The 22,889-nt window shown below is 34.2% G+C and overlaps 1 protein-coding gene across 1 annotated transcript; it reads left to right on the forward strand.

Moving 5' to 3' along the window:
* The first annotated feature begins 3,166 nt into the window (after window positions 1-3,166).
* LOC142342773 (uncharacterized) lies at window positions 3,167-22,889 on the forward strand. The gene is made up of 7 exons (XM_075394327.1): window positions 3,167-3,599; window positions 4,356-4,844; window positions 6,019-6,342; window positions 6,825-6,947; window positions 17,770-18,195; window positions 21,366-22,077; window positions 22,422-22,889. The coding sequence occupies exons 1-7, from the start codon at window positions 3,494-3,496 to the stop codon at window positions 22,732-22,734; spliced, it is 2,493 nt and encodes an 830-aa protein (XP_075250442.1). The 5' UTR covers window positions 3,167-3,493; the 3' UTR covers window positions 22,735-22,889.

The raw sequence follows: 22,889 nt of genomic DNA on the forward strand, positions 1-22,889 counted from the left end.
CAGGTTCTACAACGATTATTATATAAAGCAGCTTGTTCCGACATTTGTTTCCAGAACAAAAATTAGTGACCTGTCGGGAATATGTCACTAAAATTTCAAAGAAGGCGCAACCTACTTAAACCTACTTAAACCTACTTAAACTGCTAATTTTGTTACCCTTGCCCATTTGTCTATAATAAACTTTTGTTATTGACAAATTGAATGATTCAAACGGGCAGTGAACTATTCAAACGATCAACCAACTAATTTTCGACGTTAAAGTTTTTATGAAACTCTTGGATTAGGACCAAGAGAAAAGTCATTATGAAGCGAAGAAGTTTTGGATCCCAATCTTTTTTTACAGAAAGTTTAAATTTGAATGGGAGGGCAGTTCAACTATAGAATCAATCGAAAATGGATCGGAAAGTTGAGGAATATTACGGTTTACGATTTTCGGAAGGTACAAATTTCACCAAAGAAAACTTTATGTTATCACAACACCAAACGTATGATTGACTATTTTACAGGGACTACGTGCTTTGTCACTTTAACAGACGTATGGCAGTTGTGTTTTGTGGTACTTGCTACCTAATAAATGCTCAGAATTAATCGCATAACAGAAAAATTCCACGCTTCTATAGACTAAAGTCTGACTAAAATTTCTAAAATAACGTTACATACCAAAACGGTAAAAAATTGTTATGTTATTATTCTAGCGCCTCTGTCTATTCAAAGGTTGTTTACAAACCCAAGGCACCTGGTGCTGTTTTATTAAGAGTGTTCCAAAAATGCTTTTTTTTAAACAAGTTGTCAACACTAGAGATTTCACTTTCCACTGATCCTAGAGGAGATACAATAGAAGCCTCCATTGGTATAAGTTAATAAAAATGGCTCAACAGCCCTTATCAGCGCTTTACGACCATTTTTGCATATTGGTTTAAATTTTCTTTTATTTCTCGTAAAAAAAAAGATTAGTAACTTGTAGCTAATAGCTCATTAGAATTTCAATGAAAGCGTAACCTAACTAAACTGTCAAAAACTGCTAGTTGTTTATCTTTGTGCCCATTTGTCTGGTTTAAACTTTTGATTTCAACAGAAAAAACTATTCAAACGATCATCGAACTATTCAAACGATCAATGAACTAGTTTTCGACGGTAAAATTTATACGAAACTTTCCGTTTTGACCCGAGATAAAAATCTTTATGAAGCAAAAATGTTTTAGATCCCTAATTTCTTCTGTAAAGAATGTTCAAAGTTTAGTCGGTGTGCCGTCCTGTTATAGGATGAGTTTAAAACGGATTGGAGGGTTGAGAAACGTTACGGTTTACGATTTTAGAAGGGTCCAATTTTTGTCAGTGAAAACGTTATGTTATCGGAACACAAAACGTATGATTGACTATTTTGCAACTAACGGGTTTCCAGCTTAACTAATTAAAAAACTTACTATTCTCTTTCTTCCGGCTGAGATCATTGGAAAAGTTGACACTCCCCAGTTTCCTACCAAGATTACCGAAAAAAAAGGTTCCCGGGTTTCACACAAAGAAAACCGGACAAAAATTAATTCCCGGGTTTCCCACCAAGATTACCGAGAAATTATAGTATTCCCGGGTTTCCCGCCAAGATTACCGGGAAATTATAAGATTCCCGGGTTTCCCGCCAAGATTACCGAGAAATTATAAGATTCCCGGCTTTCCCGGCAGGGTTTCCGGGAATCGGATCACTGGGTAATTTTAGTCTTCAGTTAAATTATGGCTAACTGGAGAACAGGCTTTTGAAACAATAATTATGTCAGAAAAACTGGAAACGCAGCTAAAAGACTTTTTTTCGTCAAATTTGGCACAAAGATATAAAAAGTTTTTTTTCTCAATTTTTTTCACAACTGCATTAATTCAACTCAAAATATACTGACGCTTCTACTATTTTTATTAACCGAAGCTGGTAACTATTCGAAGGCGAAATTGAGAGCTTTAATTTAAAGTGCACTGCAACTATTACGAAAAATCAAGTTTGCATATAGTTTATGCAAGGAATTTTATATGTTATGTTAGGAACTTTATATGTTATCTGAGAAGATATTATAAAAAGTTGACTGTTTGCATTGAGAAATGCCTTGATTATTGAGGACAAAAAACGCAATCATTTTTCTTTTCACTTGCTTCTAAATCGTCACACTTGAAATGTTTTTCACAACTTAAAACACAAAATGTAGAAATATAGGAAAATTTAGCGGTTTGATATTTTATCCGTCCCCCAACGCATCACTCATCTTTTTTCAATAAGAAAGATTAAAAAACTCAACAAAATTTCACATTTATAGTGGGGTCAGTAAGTTAGGGATTTAGGAAATCATAGATCATTTTTTCATATGCTTAAAATATGCCAAAAATTAGATCTATATAACTATGCTCTTTTCTTTGAAAATCGACCTTAAAACACAACAATGGTTCGTATCAGTTTTTCGAAAAAGCTTGGTGTTAATCACGAAAAAGAAAGCGATTGCTCTAAAACAATCTTTAGAAGAAATGGTGAGGCTAAAGTTTTGATAAAATCAGTAAATATTCGACTCGTGCATAACATTCTTTACACTTTGACAAAAAATTAGGTGATCTCTAAAGTGACTATCCAGATCTTTTAAAATCATTGGCACTGACTCTATAAGGCAATAAAGACAGCAACAAAAATCATGGTTGAAACAATAGGGTTAAATTTATGGTAAAACGATTATCATTTAATTGTAAGGAGCCGGAAGAGAAGCGACGTTTCGAAATTCTGGATGCAGTAATCACAGTTTCCCAATGAAGCTTCTATCCACGAATGCTCTGCTCGCTCACTTTGTTTAGATTTCATCAGCTTACAGGCAGTATGGGTTTCTTGTAAATACAGCTCTGTAAACAAACCAGCAGAGATACTGAGTTAGTGTCTTTCCTCTTTGAGCAAAGTTTGATGCCCTTGTTGAAACGTTTGTTCACTCCCATCTCCCATTCTCAATTATCTTCTTCTGTCTGTCTCCTGTTTTCTCAGAGTTTCACAAACCCTTGTCAATTATTCACCCATATCTTCTAATATCTTCTATCAGTTTTAAGCATATCTTCCCCATTTCACGCTTCGAAAATTTAATTTTATATTATTTAAAGTTTCTAGATCTAATGAAACAAAATTTCGCCATTCATCTTATTTATCGTTTATGTAAAATTAATTGCTTTCATTGAAGTCACATAACGCTGCACATTTTTATTTGTATGGTAAAAGAACGAATGATTAACCATTTCAAATTTTTCCAATTGCTTTTGATCATTTTTACAATGCAACCGTGGGATCATTCGTTATAGCGCGTTAATTAAAAGCCAAAACACCTGTTTATTTGTCGATTCTTTTCTACCAAGCCAATAGCGGAAAGATATTGCATCCATATACACAAATTAGGGCTCTGGTTAAAAATAAATGTTGCCTCGTTTCTTTTGTTGATATGACTAAATATCCATAATTCGGTCCTGTTTGATAAACATATTAAGAATGCAATCTTCGTTCAAAATGAACGCCTTGACGACCGTATTCATGCTTTTCCTTGCAAGCTTACCTTTCTGTTACTCATCCACGTTCATAGAAGATTTCAGAAAAGGTGAGAAAAAATTGACAACGTTTAAGTGAAACCTGAAGGTTATTAAACAAAAGTAGTTTGCCCAATGATCGGAGAAATCAAAATCTTGAAAGAATCTCAGGAGCCAACTTACAGGAAAACTTGCTACCAAGCACATTCTTTTGCAAGTTTTAAAAATCCCTCCACGATTGTTGCAAGAAGTGAATTTGCGAAACTTTATGGTTAAAATTTCAGAGTGAGTACTTTGAAGCATCACCCAATCAAAAGAACAAAAACTCTCAGACCTTGTTTTCTTCTTTAACTATTCAATATGTCAGGCAAATCATTAAGCAAAAACGAGCACATTTCTTTGCAGCACTTCCAGGTTTGCATACTGCGGAGAGGAGAACTTGTAGAAGACATTTTTACCCATATTACCCGTCCCCGTGGTGCGTAAATGACTTCAGATATTTTATCAATTGCTCAAACTAACTCAGTGGATCTTGAATGGTTATGTTTCAAGATCTAACAAGATAACCATCTTATGCAAGAATCTTGCAAAATCTTGCTCTAAGATAACAATCGGTCTCAATTCTTGGATTGTTCTTGGGTTGAGAAACTAATTTTTTCTTCAATCAAACATTCAATGAACAATAAATTTTTGCAATTCGTTGCAAATAATTAATACATAGAAAATAGAGCAGTATCTCATCACTTTCTTCAATGGTGATTAACCTTCTTTCAAAAATGATACAGACCAACTTTTGACCAACTTAATATCCGGATATTTCCATTTAGGGAGAAATGAAGATCTCTTCTGTTCTACGGTCAGAAATCTCACTTGCGCCAATGGTGTTGAAGAAGTACCATGCTACTCTCTTTGTGACGGGAGGTATGATTGTAGCGATAATAGCGACGAAGAAGGAAACTGTCACTACTACGAATGCTTGGACGGTAACTTTGTCTCCAGACATAGTATCTGCAATAACCACGCTTTATGCCACGATTCAAGTGACGAGCTCTATTGTGATTTCTACCCCCGCTTCGTTTGTGACGACCACGAAGGCACTGATTACGTATACCGATATGATTACTATGATTCAAATATAACAGCGCCTGGACATACAATCGCAAGATATTATACATGTGATGGTAGAGTAGACTGCCATGATTCGAGTGACGAGATCTGTTACCAGTGTGAGACTGGAATTGAGAGATACCATCGCGACTTCATCTGTGATGGAGTGAAGGATTGTCCGGATGGTACTGATGAAGCTGGCTGTCCAGGTAACATCATTAATTATTGTAGAAACCCGAAATGCTTTTTCTTAAGACGCAAAAGCTTGTAATGCACGCTCGCCAAACAATTTGATCCCTTAGTAAGATTTTGTTCCAATATCACTTAGAAGTAAATGTTAGAATATAAATCCTATTTGCCCGAAATTCTAGGATTTATGCTCAGATATGTATTCAGAAATCAGTTGAGCAAACTTCATCATTAAATTTACCCCTTAATTGAAATCGAAAAGGGAAAAAATTAAGAAGTTAAAAAGTCTCATTTTTGATACTTTTGGCTTAAACGAAAATTTGTGAGACAAGATTGAAAAAAATGGTGCTCTATTTCAATTTTCTCAACCGGATTTTTGTTCAATTTTTAGCTTTTGGATTTTGCTTGATAGTGAGAGAGGCCAACTAAATTAGAGCAACTTAGAAGGGCAAAGATAATTGAAAGGGACTTTTGTAAGAATTTGTCGGTATGTGTGTTCTGGGACATACGAAAGCTTCGATATGTTCGGTTTCTTCCGTTTGAAACGGAAAATCCCAAATCTGACATACCAAACACATCGACGATTTCTTATGTTTTAAAACCGAACAAACCAAATATTTTTTACGTTGAAGTAACGAACATACCGACAATTTCTTACAATTGAAACGGAACCAACCGACGATACGGAAGAGAAAACCTAAGGGCTTTCATCGTTATCTTTCCTAAGGAAAACTGAACATACCAATGATTTCGTCATAATGGTCAGCAGTAAGATTTACTGAACCAGGTTCCTGCCTGAATTGAATAAAGTTACCATTGAACTTCCGCGGTGACAATTGAACTTCCGCCACAGCTGAACAATGATAAAAAACAAAGGGACAATGACCCACGCGATCGTAACAATGCTTTGATTTAATAGCTCTGATTCAATTTTACCATAAAAAAGTTAATCTCTTTTTCTCTAACTGAGCACTGGGCTTCAACAACAGGGTTATTTTTCAAAAAAATCATAGGTTTATCCTTCTGAAAACGTTAAGCAATGTAAAACTATGTACCAAGAACATACGTCAAGCCAAAGTTACCAATACATTTTGACCGCAAAAAGATTAAAAAGTAATTTTTCTCATGATATCACATATTCTGTCTCCTGTGTGCTATTTTTTCTCTTTTTACATCATTTTCCTTTATGTTTAGAAGTCATGTGCACAGCACGGTACGAATTTCTCTCATGCGACGCAGACGACACAAACTCTTCAACCTTCCACATCATATGCGGTCAATTGTGTGACAAAACTCCGAATTGCGAAAATGGATACGACGAGTCGAACTGTGAATACTTTCTGTGTGACGATGGAGTCAGTTACATTCCGAAGCATTCCCAGTGTGACAACCAGACTAATTGTCCGGATGGGTCTGACGAAGAAAAGGGGTGTTTGGAGATGGGTCCATTGTTCGTATGCAAAGATGGAGAGACGAAAACAAGATATGCTGCTTGTGATGGACTGTTTGACTGTTTAGGTTGAGTTTAAATAATAAATCCCTCAATTATAAGATTTCAATGGAATTAGCAAGATCTGGAAAAAAAGTTATAATAGAGATATATCATATCCTTACAAAAATTTTATATGACTTTTACATCTGAGCGAATAAAGTTATTCATATACCAGCTCTAAACATAAAATTCTGAATGAAACCTGTCTCTTATAAGTTCTTAAGTGATTAAGATTTCAGAACTGCCGGGGAGGGACGCTTCTGCGTGTTTAAAACTGACAAAGTGGCAACTTCAACAGAGCTATGGTGTATCGGTTGAGTAATTGATCACATCCTTGAGGTTTAGTTGGTTCAAGTACCCACGACAATTAAAAACGCACAAGAGGGTGTGGCTTTTTAGACGGACGAGTAAAACTGTAATTATGGCTGATTTCCGTCTGGATGAATGAGATCATTTTTGATCACATCCTGGTCGGGATTATTCGATTCGCATGTCTGTATATTTCCAGGTGGGCGTGATGAGGCCTTTTGCATGCAGTGTAACAGCAGTTTCCAGAGGTTTCATTTGGACTACATGTGTGATGGTGTTCAAGACTGCGAGGATGGGACAGATGAGTTCAATTGCAGTCAAGGTGGGTGTTATCTTCAAACTGTTTCAACTTTTGCAACTTGAGTTTTGTAGCTTTAGACTGATTGAAGTTCCTCGTGTAAATTTTAGGGCGTTTTTTGTTCCGACACCCTTGAGGGGGGAGGAACTATATACTCAACTGGGTTTTTTTGTTCAGACAATTTTGACCGATCGATATATTCATCGTAGAGAGTGGTGAGTGGTATCATTAGAAAGCCCACCCAGAGTAGAATATAGAATGAAAAGATTTTTTCGAATTTTTTTTTGTAGAGCGAGTTATCGTGGTTTAAGTTTTTGCGAATATTAGTCAGATTTGCGTTACTTTTATTCACATTTTTCGGAAGTTTTGCCATAAATTTCGCCAATTTTGCTGAAGTATGTAAAAATTGCTAACAATACTACTGTTGATTTTATTTTTGAAGACAAAAAAGTATTGCTGACTAATTTTTTGTCCAAAATTTTTCAAATGATCAGGCTAAATATTTCAAAATTCAGAAAATCTGAATTTTTTGAAATACACACCCAAAAAAGCTAACTCAATCTTTTTAAACTACAAAAAAGCTATTATTACTTCCATTTCCATTGAGAGTATTCCGGAATTAAAATTTTGCCGTTTTTTGCTAACTTTACTCTGTGATTATCAAAACGCAACATTTATTTTTGCGATTATTAGTCAGATTTGCGTTATTTTTATTCACATTATTCGGAATTTTTGCCATAAATTTCGCCAATTTTGCTAAAGTATGTAAAAATTGCTAAAAATAGTACTGTTGATTTTATTTTTGAAGACAAAAAAGTATTGTTGATTATTTTTTTGTCCAAAATTTTTCAAATTATCAGGCTAAATAATTCAAAATTCAGAAAATCTGTATTTTTTTAAATACACACCCAAAAATAGTTAACTCAACCTTTTTAAACTACAAAAGAAGCTATTATTACTTCCATTTCCATTGAGAGTATTCCGGATTTAAAATTTTGCCGTTTTTTGCTAACTTTACTCTGTGCTTATCAAAACGCAACATCTATTTTTGGTCTTTTAACTAACAAATTATCTAGGTCTATCACATTCGAAACACTTGAGTGTTCATATGGGACTAATGGCAATAAAATGGCTGATTTTGGTACAGTCTTGGACTGTTACATTCCAAAAATAACTCTGATTGTAATCAGTCGGTCTTTTCTTAAAAAAAAATCGTTCTCAACTTATCTTTTTCATGTTAATTGAAGAAAGAAAAATTCAAATCGATGCTCAGTGTTGATAGGTCCAACTGGATTAGTTCCCAATTAAGGTATTTAGTTTCTTTGCTCGTGAAACTTTGGTGGTTTTGAATTTAAAAATTGTTCGATTTTTCAACAAACAATGGCTTATTGAACTTTGCCATTATTTTACTCTTGATTTGGACAATTTGTAGCATTGTGTCTGAATGCTTCTATTTACTCACCTGGCTACTGAATTAAATTTTAACGTTTTTTCAGCGTTAAGTTGTAAATTTCTGGCTTCAATGTCATATTTTTTTATTTTAAAGCATTGGCCAATTTTTAACGATTCTTTCCCGCTTTTTCACTTTCTCACAATTTTGAAAGTTCACGTAAAACATTGTTGGTGCTCAAAACAAGGCACAATTGAACATATAAATTCTTTCGAGGCATGCGTTATGGTTTTAACGGCTTCAACACAGCCTTTCTCGATTAATTTAATTGAGTTTTTTTTTCGTTTTATTTTAACTTTCGTTTTTTCTTTGTCTTTTTAATCGTTTTAAATTTCCTGGATTTTCTACAGGTCTCATTGGCCTTTTTGTTGGATTTAATGGGCTTATATTTTGGTTTCAGTATATAGCTGAGAGCTTTCATGACTTTGATAACTATTCTTTTTTGAAACAAAAACATTTTTGTAACTTTTGTTCTTTTGTCTTTATTTCTTCCCTAGTCTCATTTATTACAGGTCACAAATGGCAAAATTTCATCAAGTGAAGGTGCAATTGTACAAAATCTAATGTTTCAAAAGAGTTCGTTATGAATCTACTGGCTTTGACACAGGTTTTTCGCAAAAAAAAAAAGAAACTAATTTTTGGACGTTCTTTTTGGAGACTAAAGACATATTCTTATCTGAAATTTTCAGATCTCAAGCGCTTTTGTTGGATCAAAACATGAATCCATTTAAATTTTTCTTTTTATAGCTAATGGCTTTCATGACTTTGAAACTAATTGTTTTCGAAAAATACAAAAGTATTACATAATTTTGCCTTTTTTTCTCTTTTATGTCTTCTTAATACCTATTCTCAATGAAGAGAGCTCGAATACAAAAAAATTGGCGTTCAAGAAAAGCTCTATTGAACTCAATGCGGGGGGGCAAATATGCCTGTACGCGTTCGACAGCGTTTTCTCACAAGTTTTAACTGAATTTTGTTTGTTGTCTCTGTTTGTTGTTCTTTTTGTAACCGCATAAAAACTGAATGAAGGCAGGTATGAAAGCCCTCATATAAAGGCGTGTTTGATTATAAATATAACGGATATCTTCAATTGCTATCTATTGGTTTTCATTATTTTGAAGCTAATTGCTTTTAAAAACTTAAGCCAATTTTTTTAACTTCGCTGTTTTTTTTTCTTTTTTTTGTCTAATTGTTACAAAGGCTTATTATGGAGTGGTCTCATATCATTTCTAGTAAAGGACAGGTTGTTTTGTTTAGTTTCCGTTTTATCTGACGCAATTTTGACCTTGGCAATAAGTTCTTTTTTAAGAAATTGGACGTAAAGTTCTGGATGTAATAAATGTTTGTTGTTATTGTTGTTTGATTTTGCTGATCGTCTTGACTTGCTTTCATAATGATGGCTGATCTTATTAATCTAATGCGGCATTTTTACTCCACGAAGCTATCAGCATTGGCAGCGATCTTTTTGTTCGTACACATTTTTTTAAATACTTGAACTTTTGGGGTTTTTCTATCTGTCCTTCATTTGGTAGACATTTATGCCAAAAAAGCTGATGAGCGGGGTCGGAACTTGATGTGAGAACGCACATTGCCGAGCATACTTGTTGAATTAACAACTTTTACACCATAAATCAATCTAAGCTGAGGCCCGCAACCCAATATCGGAGTGATCAGACCAGAGGGGGGATTACGGCCAAAGTTTGTCAGACCCGGGCCGAGGTGTCAACGCTAAAAAACGCAAAATTATGTAAGATTGGCGTTGAATGCGTTGAATTTATGTAAGATCTACGCTTGAGCGTAGATCTTACATAAATTCAACGCATTCAACGCCAATCTTACACAATTTTCCGCTGAATTTTGGCGTAGAACTTACATATTTAGCGTTGAATTTTAGCGTAGATCTTACATATTTAGCGTTGATTTTAGCGTAGATCTTACATAAATTCAACGCATTCAACGACAATCTTATATATTTTGCGTTGAAATTTGGCGTAGATCTTACATATTTAGCGTTGAATTTAGCGTAGATCTTACATAAATTCAACGCATTCAACGCCAATCTTACATAATTTTGCGTTGAATTTTGGCGTAGAACTTACATATTTAGCGTTGAATTTTAGCCTAGATCTTACATATTTAGCGTTGGATTTAGCGTAGATCTTACATAAATTCAACGCATTCAACGACAATCTTACATATTTTGCGTTGAAATTTGGCGTACACCTTACATATTTAGCGTTGAATTTAGCGTACATCTTACATAAATTCAACTCATTCAACGCCAATCTTACATATTTTTGCGTTGAATTTTGGCGTAGATCTTACATATTTAGTGTTGAATTTTAGCGTAGATCTTACATATTTAGCGTTGAATTTAGCGTAGATCTTACATAAATTCAACGCATTCAACGCCAGTCTTACATGTTTTGCGTTGAATTTTAGCGTAGATCTTACATATTTAGCGTTGAATTTAGCGTAGATCTTACATAAATTCAACGCATTCAACGACAATCTTATATACTTTGCGTTGAAATTTGGCGTAGATCTTACATATTTAGCGTTGAATTTAGCGTAGATCTTACATAAATTCAACGCATTCAACGCCAATCTTACATAATTTTGCGTTGAATTTTGGCGTAGAACTTACATATTTAGCGTTGAATTTTAGCGTAGATCTTACATATTTAGCGTTGGATTTAGCGTAGATCTAACATAAATTCAACGCATTCAACGACAATCTTACATATTTTGCGTTGAAATTTGGCGTACATCTTACATATTTAGCGTTGAATTTAGCGTACATCTTACATAAATTCAACTCATTCAACGCCAATCTTACATATTTTTGCGTTGAATTTTGGCGTAGATCTTACATATTTAGTGTTGAATTTTAGCGTAGATCTTACATATTTAGCGTTGAATTTAGCGTAGATCTTACATAAATTCAACGCATTCAACGCCAATCTTACATATTTTGCGTTAAAAATTGGCGTAGATCTTACATATTTAGCGTTCAATTTAGCGTAGATCTTACATAAATTCAACGCATTCAACGCCAATCTTACATATTTTGCGTTGAAATTGGGCGTAAACCTTACATATTTAGCGTTGAATTGTAGCGTAGATCTTACATATTTAGCGTTGAATTTAGCGTAGATCTTACATAAGTTCAACGCATTCAACGCCAATCTTACATAATTTTGCGTTGAATTTTGGCGTAGAACTTACATATTTAGCGTTGAATTTTAGCGTAGATCTTACATATTTAGCGTTGGATTTAGCGTAGATCTAACATAAATTCAACGCATTCAACGACAATCTTACATATTTTGCGTTGAAATTTGGCGTACATCTTACATATTTAGTGTTGAATTGTGTGTTCAAAAATAACTCTGATTGTAATCAGTCGGTCTTTTCTTAAAAAAAAATCGTTCTCAACTTATCTTTTTCATGTTAATTGAAGAAAGAAAAATTCAAATCGATGCTCAGTGTTGATAGGTCCAACTGGATTAGTTCCCAATTAAGGTATTTAGTTTCTTTGCTCGTGAAACTTTGGTGGTTTTGAATTTAAAAATTGTTCGATTTTTCAACAAACAATGGCTTATTGAACTTTGCCATTATTTTACTCTTGATTTGGACAATTTGTAGCATTGTGTCTGAATGCTTCTATTTACTCACCTGGCTACTGAATTAAATTTTAACGTTTTTTCAGCGTTAAGTTGTAAATTTCTGGCTTCAATGTCATATTTTTTTATTTTAAAGCATTGGCCAATTTTTAACGATTCTTTCCCGCTTTTTCACTTTCTCACAATTTTGAAAGTTCACGTAAAACATTGTTGGTGCTCAAAACAAGGCACAATTGAACATATAAATTCTTTCGAGGCATGCGTTATGGTTTTAACGGCTTCAACACAGCCTTTCTCGATTAATTTAATTGAGTTTTTTTTTCGTTTTATTTTAACTTTCGTTTTTTCTTTGTCTTTTTAATCGTTTTAAATTTCCTGGATTTTCTACAGGTCTCATTGGCCTTTTTGTTGGATTTAATGGGCTTATATTTTGGTTTCAGTATATAGCTGAGAGCTTTCATGACTTTGATAACTATTCTTTTTTGAAACAAAAACATTTTTGTAACTTTTGTTCTTTTGTCTTTATTTCTTCCCTAGTCTCATTTATTACAGGTCACAAATGGCAAAATTTCATCAAGTGAAGGTGCAATTGTACAAAATCTAATGTTTCAAAAGAGTTCGTTATGAATCTACTGGCTTTGACACAGGTTTTTCGCAAAAAAAAAAGAAACTAATTTTTGGACGTTCTTTTTGGAGACTAAAGACATATTCTTATCTGAAATTTTCAGATCTCAAGCGCTTTTGTTGGATCAAAACATGAATCCATTTAAATTTTTCTTTTTATAGCTAATGGCTTTCATGACTTTGAAACTAATTGTTTTCGAAAAATACAAAAGTATTACATAATTTTGCCTTTTTTTCTCTTTTATGTCTTCTTAATACCTATTCTCAATGAAGAGAGCTCGAATACAAAAAAATTGGCGTTCAAGAAAAGCTCTATTGAACTCAATGCGGGGGGGCAAATATGCCTGTACGCGTTCGACAGCGTTTTCTCACAAGTTTTAACTGAATTTTGTTTGTTGTCTCTATTTGTTGTTCTTTTTGTAACCGCATAAAAACTGAATGAAGGCAGGTATGAAAGCCCTCATATAAAGGCGTGTTTGATTATAAATATAACGGATATCTTCAATTGCTATCTATTGGTTTTCATTATTTTGAAGCTAATTGCTTTTAAAAACTTAAGCCAATTTTTTTAACTTCGCTGTTTTTTTTTCTTTTTTTTGTCTAATTGTTACAAAGGCTTATTATGGAGTGGTCTCATATCATTTCTAGTAAAGGACAGGTTGTTTTGTTTAGTTTCCGTTTTATCTGACGCAATTTTGACCTTGGCAATAAGTTCTTTTTTAAGAAATTGGACGTAAAGTTCTGGATGTAATAAATGTTTGTTGTTATTGTTGTTTGATTTTGCTGATCGTCTTGACTTGCTTTCATAATGATGGCTGATCTTATTAATCTAATGCGGCATTTTTACTCCACGAAGCTATCAGCATTGGCAGCGATCTTTTTGTTCGTACACATTTTTTTAAATACTTGAACTTTTGGGGTTTTTCTATCTGTCCTTCATTTGGTAGACATTTATGCCAAAAAAGCTGATGAGCGGGGTCGGAACTTGATGTGAGAACGCACATTGCCGAGCATACTTGTTGAATTAACAACTTTTACACCATAAATCAATCTAAGCTGAGGCCCGCAACCCAATATCGGAGTGATCAGACCAGAGGGGGGATTACGGCCAAAGTTTGTCAGACCCGGGCCGAGGTGTCAACGCTAAAAAACGCAAAATTATGTAAGATTGGCGTTGAATGCGTTGAATTTATGTAAGATCTACGCTTGATCGTAGATCTTACATAAATTCAACGCATTCAACGCCAATCTTACACAATTTTCCGCTGAATTTTGGCGTAGAACTTACATATTTAGCGTTGAATTTTAGCGTAGATCTTACATATTTAGCGTTGATTTTAGCGTAGATCTTACATAAATTCAACGCATTCAACGACAATCTTATATATTTTGCGTTGAAATTTGGCGTAGATCTTACATATTTAGCGTTGAATTTAGCGTAGATCTTACATAAATTCAACGCATTCAACGCCAATCTTACATAATTTTGCGTTGAATTTTGGCGTAGAACTTACATATTTAGCGTTGAATTTTAGCCTAGATCTTACATATTTAGCGTTGGATTTAGCGTAGATCTTACATAAATTCAACGCGTTCAACGACAATCTTACATATTTTGCGTTGAAATTTGGCGTACATCTTACATATTTAGCGTTGAATTTAGCGTACATCTTACATAAATTCAACTCATTCAACGCCAATCTTACATATTTTTGCGTTGAATTTTGGCGTAGATCTTACATATTTAGTGTTGAATTTTAGCGTAGATCTTACATATTTAGCGTTGAATTTAGCGTAGATCTTACATAAATTCAACGCATTCAACGCCAGTCTTACATGTTTTGCGTTGAATTTTAGCGTAGATCTTACATATTTAGCGTTGAATTTAGCGTAGATCTTACATAAATTCAACGCATTCAACGACAATCTTATATACTTTGCGTTGAAATTTGGCGTAGATCTTACATATTTAGCGTTGAATTTAGCGTAGATCTTACATAAATTCAACGCATTCAACGCCAATCTTACATAATTTTGCGTTGAATTTTGGCGTAGAACTTACATATTTAGCGTTGAATTTTAGCGTAGATCTTACATATTTAGCGTTGGATTTAGCGTAGATCTAACATAAATTCAACGCATTCAACGACAATCTTACATATTTTGCGTTGAAATTTGGCGTACATCTTACATATTTAGCGTTGAATTTAGCGTACATCTTACATAAATTCAACTCATTCAACGCCAATCTTACATATTTTTGCGTTGAATTTTGGCGTAGATCTTACATATTTAGTGTTGAATTTTAGCGTAGATCTTACATATTTAGCGTTGAATTTAGCGTAGATCTTACATAAATTCAACGCATTCAACGCCAATCTTACATATTTTGCGTTAAAAATTGGCGTAGATCTTACATATTTAGCGTTCAATTTAGCGTAGATCTTACATAAATTCAACGCATTCAACGCCAATCTTACATATTTTGCGTTGAAATTGGGCGTAAACCTTACATATTTAGCGTTGAATTGTAGCGTAGATCTTACATATTTAGCGTTGAATTTAGCGTAGATCTTACATAAGTTCAACGCATTCAACGCCAATCTTACATAATTTTGCGTTGAATTTTGGCGTAGAACTTACATATTTAGCGTTGAATTTTAGCGTAGATCTTACATATTTAGCGTTGGATTTAGCGTAGATCTAACATAAATTCAACGCATTCAACGACAATCTTACATATTTTGCGTTGAAATTTGGCGTACATCTTACATATTTAGCGTTGAATTTAGCGTACATCTTACATAAATTCAACTCATTCAACGCCAATCTTACATATTTTTGCGTTGAATTTTGGCGTAGATCTTACATATTTAGTGTTGAATTTTAGCGTAGATCTTACATATTTAGCGTTGAATTTAGCGTAGATCTTACATAAATTCAACGCATTCAACGCCAATCTTACATATTTTGCGTTAAAAATTGGCGTAGATCTTACATATTTAGCGTTCAATTTAGCGTAGATCTTACATAAATTCAACGCATTCAACGCCAATCTTACATATTTTGCGTTGAAATTGGGCGTAAACCTTACATATTTAGCGTTGAATTGTAGCGTAGATCTTACATATTTAGCGTTGAATTTAGCGTAGATCTTACATAAGTTCAACGCATTCAACGCCAATCTTACATAATTTTGCGTTGAATTTTGGCGTAGAACTTACATATTTAGCGTTGAATTTTAGCGTAGATCTTACATATTTAGCGTTGAATTTAGCGTAGATCTTACATAAATTCAACGCATTCAACACCAATCTTACATATTTTGCGTAGAATTTTGGCTTAGATCTTACAAATTTAAGGTTGAATTTTTTGAATTCCATTTTAGACCACTTTATGAGTTCAAAAGTTTTTCACGTTTTTTTTTCAAAAAGTCAATTTTTTCACTGTTTTAACCCCTATACTTCACAGGTGAGAAAAGCGAAGTCTTTTCACTTCGAAGCAAAAAAACCACTTTTTAGTGCTCTTTTATAGTGCAAAATCCATTTGATACCATTTTACGATTTCAAAACTTTTCCAAGTTTTTCTTCGAAAGATCAATTTCACTGTTTCGACCCCTATGCTGCAAAGGTGAGAAACGTGAAGTCAGAGAAAAACCATTTTTTAGTGCTCTTTTATAGTGCAAAATCCAATTGAGACCATTTTACTATTTCAAATTTTTCAAGTTTTTTTTCAAAAAGTGCAAAATCCGTTTCAGACCATTTACGATTTCAAAACTTTTTCAAGTTTTTTTTCGAAAAATTAATTTTTTTACTATTTCGAACCCTATACTCCAAAGGTGAGTAACAAGAAGTCAGAAAAAAATCTTTTTCAGTGCTCTTTTATAGTGCAAAATCCAATTCAGACCATTTGAAGATTTCAATTTTTTCAAGTTATTTTTCAAAAAATGAATTTTTTACTGTTTCAACCCCTATACTGCACAATTGAGAAAAATGAAGTAAGCAAAAAATAACCATTTGCTTTCTTACGGTGCAAAAACCATTTCAGACCATTTTAGGAATTCAAATTTTTTTCAAAACTTAAAAAAAATTTTAAATTTTTCCCAGTACTTCTCACATGATAAATGCGTTGAATACGTTGAAATTATGTAAGATCTCGGCTAAATTCAACGAAAAATATGTAAGATCTAGGCTAAATTAAACGAAATATATGCAAGTTCTACGCTAAATTCAATGCAGAATATGTAATGTCTACGCTAAAATCAACGCAAAATATGTAAGATCTACGCTAAATTTATCGCAAAATATGTAAGATGTACGCTTTTTAAGGATTGCGGCTCTTAAGGAAACCAAGGTACGGTGGCGCAATGGTCAAAGAGGCGACAAGTAAGCAGGAGGTCAGTGGTTCGAGTCCCATACCCAGAGTTCTACGCGTTTATTTTTTGTAAGATCAACGCTAAATTCAACGCAAAAATATGTAAGAACTACGCTAAATTCAACGCTAAATATGTAAGATCTACGCTAAATTCAACGCTAAATATGTAAGATCAGCGGCAACTAGCGTTGACAAGTTGGAAAATTCACCGCCATTTCTTACATAATTTTGCGCTGAATGCGTTGAATTTTTGTCTTTAAATTCAACGCATTCAACGCAAAATTATGTAAGAAAGTTGCGGTAAATTTTCCGACTTGTCAACGCTAGTTGCCGCTGATCTTGCATAATTTTGGCCAAATTCCTCGGCCCGGGGACCTTGTGGATCACAAACTCGATTAGCCGTCATCAGAACACCAAACGTGGCACAGCCAAAGTTGATGGCCAAATTTTGTTCTAGGGTTGCACCAAGCTCCCATCCGAGACCCAAATGGGTCTAGTCTGACCAAATATCTTTTGAGACTGCATGAAAAACTGAATCCCCAAATTGTCCATACAACCATTGACCAAAAACTAATCTTAATTCAAAATGATAAAAATTGGGGACATGGTCACTCTAATATCTAAACAATTGCATAGATTTTGAAAAATTTTCGAGTAAATACCAAACTATGGCACAGATTTAATGAGGCTAGTGTAGTAAAGTGAACAAATGGCGATATAAGACAAAAAAACATGCAACACAGCATCAGTTTTCGAATATTTGTAATTTAAGAAAGCACGACTACTGAGCAAGTTGAAGCGACAAGTGGGCAAACAGAAAATATGGAAACAACTACTGACACTTCCGCGGATGAGACAATCGCAGATGACAATCAAACAGAAGTGACGTCATCTACAGTGAGTATGACAACTGGGGAATCAACGATGGAAAATTCAACTGACAGTAACGTCACCTCGGAGAATGGTCAAGCTTCTACTGATGCTAGTAACGATGACACAACCGTGGCAGATGATCCTGAAAATGCTTCAACAACTCCTGACAGTTCTAGCAACAACAACTCAACAGGTGATGACTTTTCGGGCAATGAATCAACAGCAACAGATGAATCGTTCACAGACATTTCAACAACCGTTCAGGTTACTGATGACAATGCAACTTCTGAGGAAGCAGACGAGGGAACTGTGACCAACGTTAAGAGTGCGTACACTAATGATTACAGTTATTTTAAAGTTAATAGCAAAGCAACGTAGATTAACGCAAGCAACTGTCCGAACACAGCCACAATTAATTGGACCACAGTTTTTCGATGGAATTTATGAGATCTTAGATAATAGATATCGAGTTGAAATTTAATAGCAATTTATTTTAATATGAAACCGATTGTGTGGGTCCGTTGGCTCAAATTGAAATCATGGAAAATCTTAGCCTTCCAGGTTCAGGCCTCGACTTATGAAAAGGCTATGCTCGACTCAAATAGTGCATAAAGATTTAAGCTCAACTTTAGTGTTCTTATCGACATCAGCTCGAGCCACGATTCTGCTGCTTGACTTCAGCTGGACCCAAATTTTTTTTGTTGGACTTTAGTATGACCAAATTGTAATGCTAGACTTTAGCTTGACTAAAATAATTTATGCTTTAGCCAATAGTTTTACATCCATTTCAAGAGACTGCTATTGCATACAGTTTGGTCAGCTGACAAAATTTTTCAAGTTTTTCTACCTTTGAAAAATTTGAAGGTGGAAAAGTGTGCTATTGGAAACAGTGCTATTGTAAATATCAAACGAATAAGAACTGTGCTATTGTAAATATCAAACATTCCAAACTTTTGCAACCAAAGTGACTGTAAAATAAGACACTGAACTCATTGTTTATTGAAAGAAAACTATTTCTACAGTAATTTTAACATTCAGCCGCAATTGAAATGTAGCCTACCTACATCTGACAACTAATTTATCTCGAGAACTCAAACTTAACATTTCTTGGTCAAACTCAAACTGTTCTTATGTTTGATTGCCTTTTACAATGCTAGATTGATTTTGCTGGTAGATCATTTGTCATCCACGCCAGAGAAAATTGCAAAAAAGATAATATAACCAAAGTCAAAAAAATCATTTCCCGACTTATGAAGAGATCATGGTCGACTCAAATGTGTTCATAAAAAGATTTTTGCTTGACACATGTGAAAAGACTGTGCCCAACTTTGATTTAAAAAAGACCCTAACTGGAATCATGAGAAAACGTTATCCTGACTTAAACTTGGTGCTGGGCCGTGTAATAAGAGTCAATATTGGATCTCCAATTAGAACTATAAAGTCTTATTATTAGTCGATCTCTGCATTTGGGTTACGAGAACGTAATTAACGAGATTAGGTAACAAACAGACAATAAGAGGAACAAAATTGCGAAGTTAAAACGAGTTTTTTTATTTTGGAAAACAATTATTTTCAAAGTCATGAAAGCCATCAGCTATCTACTAATATCAGAATATCGGCTCATCATTTCTTCCATGGAAAACCAATGAAACCAAGTCATTGTACAGGAAATTTCATACGACTAAAAAGACAAAGTAAAAACGACAGTTAAAGACAATTAAAAAATTCAATTAATTTCTTCGAGAAAGTAGTGTCGAAGTCGTTAAAACCATAATCTATATCTTTAAAGATTATAATGTTATCAATAGTGTTATAGTTTGAACGCCAATAATGTGATATATGAACTGTCAATAACGGAAAATGTGACAAAACCAGAAAACGTGAAAAACGGGCAAATACCTAAAAATTAAAGAAAATATGAAATCAAGTAGTATCAATGCCAGAAAATGATAACCTAAGGCGTAAAACCGCAATAAAGACTGAATTTGAATTCAGTAGAAAGAAGAAGCCTTTTTCAATGCTGACATTCAGCTACAAGTTGACCAAATTAACGGAAAAATGGAGGCAAATTTGGATAAGGCATTAATTATTTAAAAAACAAATACCTTCAAAAGTGAAAACGATCATAAGCTTTCAAGTAAAAAACTAGACAGACTAATTTGGAGCTAATTAGGAAAGCAATTGGACCTATCAGGAGTGAGCTTTGATTTGAAATGTTCTGTTATAAAAATAATATAAGAAAGATCGATTTTTTTTATTAAAAAAGACCGATTGATTACAATCCGAATTTTTTTTGAATTGTAACAGTCCAAGATTGGTCCAAAATTAGCCCTGCTAATGCTTTTTGTCCATTAAGAACATTTAATTTTTTGAATGTTATAGATTATAGATATAGACATTTTGTTAGTTAAAAATAAAAAAAAATACATGCCGAGTTTTTGATGATCAATGAGTAAAGTTGGCAAAAAACGGCAATGGTTTAATTACAGAGCACTCTCAACGGAATTTGGCGTAGAATTAGCCGCCTTTTGGAGTCAACAAAGATTGTGTTAGTGGTGTTTGGTTGTGTACTTCTCGCAAATTTAAACAAAGTGGACTAAAGAAACTTATTTCGTACTGTTTTTGATCAAGAAGTCTGAATTTTGACATAGTAGGCCAGAACTTTTGACAAAAAAATTGAATAAAAAAATATTTTGTCTTTAAAAATAAAATCAACAACACTTTCTTTAAAAAATTTTAACAAATTTTTGCAAAAATGGCGATTTTTAGTCCAAAATTGGCGAAAATTCCGGAAAATGTGAATAAATTCAATGGATTAAACCTCGATAACTCCCTGTAAAAAGCAAAAATGAAAAAAATCTTTTTAAATCCATATGCTACGCTGGACAAGCTTTCTAATGATACCAGTCTCAACTCTCTACGATGAATATATCGATCAGCCAAAATTGTCTGAACAAAAAAAAACAATTTGAGTATATAGTTCCTCCCCCCTCAAGAGGGGTCGGAACAATAATTGCAGCATTCCGCGAGTTGATGTGAAAAGAAGAGAATTAGTCATTCATGAATATCATCAGCTGTTGATTGATTTCATAAACTGCTTTAGTTATCAAAAACAATAATATTTATAACCAAGTAACTTTGTCAATTAAAATTCAAATTAAAAAAGTAAAATACGAAACGATTGGGATGAAGCCTGGCAAAGCCGACAATGCATGTTTGCTAAAGATTTCATCAGGCTACAGTTTTCGATGTTCTCGGTAATAGGTCTTTCACCGATATGCGAAGTTACTTCTAGATAAACATTTCCCTCAGGTCTTGTGGATACCATCAACAGATAATTTGCGTTGCACACTCTAAATTGTCTTTACTGTCTTAAATTAATTGTCTTTTTTGGGCAAGGAAGCACCGGTAATAATCAACAACCGGTATACTGGACGATGCGAGACGTCTTAAACAAAAATCAAGCTCCAAAATCTGTTAATGGCTGTGTTTAAGGTACATCTACCCCCGCAATAAACGATTCAAGCACAATCTCTGCAAACAATTCAGATTCAGTCACGGAAGAAATCACTTCGTCCACTGTAACGAGCGATAATGAAAATAATGGCACAACTTCGCCACCTGTTAGCAATGAGCCCACCATTAGCAGTGTAAACAACACACCAGGTAGCGAAAACAACAATACCTCTCCGGGTAGCACCGAAGTTGTCAACAATACAACACAAACCACCCCTGCGGCTACGACGGCTTCCATCAACTTTTCGTCGGTTGTTTATGAACTAGTTTTCGAGTTTGATCCCACATTGACTAACTGCACAGAGCTTATTCCAACGTCTGATAGCGAGAGATCCGAACTTGGAAACGCGTTGAAGCTTTACTTACAAAACGAAATCCCTGCTTCTGCTGTGATCGAAATAATCTCGGCATCGTGTGGATCATTGGATGTTGAGTTCACAATAACAGGAGCCGAAGCAAACTACACTAATTCGTTTGAGTCGTATGCTTCGGATAATAAGGCTAAATTTGAGTGGAGAAATCGTGACCTAACTTTGACTGAAGTGACGTCACGATTACAAGAAAACGAAGATACTGTTCCAGTAGAGGAGACCAATGAAGATGACGATGGTGACGATGAAGGGTCGGCTGGAGTTGTGATTGGAATCTTGTTTGGCCTGTTTGCAGCAGTGGCTATAATAGTTTCTCTGGTGTAAGATATTTCTGGAACCATATGTTTTATGATTTCATGATTTTTGTAAGAACAGTTTTAATTTTTTCTCCAAAACGAAAAATCAAATAGCCGGTGCATAATCTTGAACGATGGATTACACTGAGGACTCATTGGGGTGACTTTTCTAAGATGTTAGAAGTGAGATCTCTGGTAGTGAAGATTTTGCCGAAAGTCTTTGAACGCTTTGAAACCGATCGAATTGAAAATGTTTATTTATAAGCCGCAAGATTTGTTTTTTAGATAATAAAGTGCTATAATAACACAAGGTTTACAACTGTGGGGTTTTCATAGGGTCTTGTAGTACATTTTTTTGTTCATTCCAGCTTCCTCATATTCAGACGACGGTTCAAAATCCCAGACAGTTTGAGCTCCAATCGATCATCTAGCACCGGAATCACATCTGAGGCCAAATATGTCTCCAAAGGAATGGAGCTGAATGATGTCACTGTTTACGAAGAGAACCAGAAAATACCAAAAATAGAGGTCACGCCTCCCTCTGGTGGCAGAAAAGACCAACCACCTGTGCAGAATGGGCACGAAGTTAATTCACATGGCAACATGACCCAAAATGGTGACCGATTTCTGATTGACAGCGTACAACCTCCACCTCCGGCATATTGTGAAGCTGGACAGTAATTATTATATGAAACAGAAACTATCCTCTGACACTGAATGACTGTGATTTTTATTTATCATGAATAGATTGCATATGTAAAAGTGTGAGTTCTAAGTAGGCTAAATGATGTATATAATAAATAATAGTGAATTGAGTTAATAATTAATGTAACGAA

Source organism: Convolutriloba macropyga, chromosome 7, assembly GCF_964194025.1.
Source record: "Convolutriloba macropyga chromosome 7, txConMacr16.3, whole genome shotgun sequence".
Lineage (NCBI taxonomy): Eukaryota > Metazoa > Xenacoelomorpha > Acoela > Convolutidae > Convolutriloba > Convolutriloba macropyga.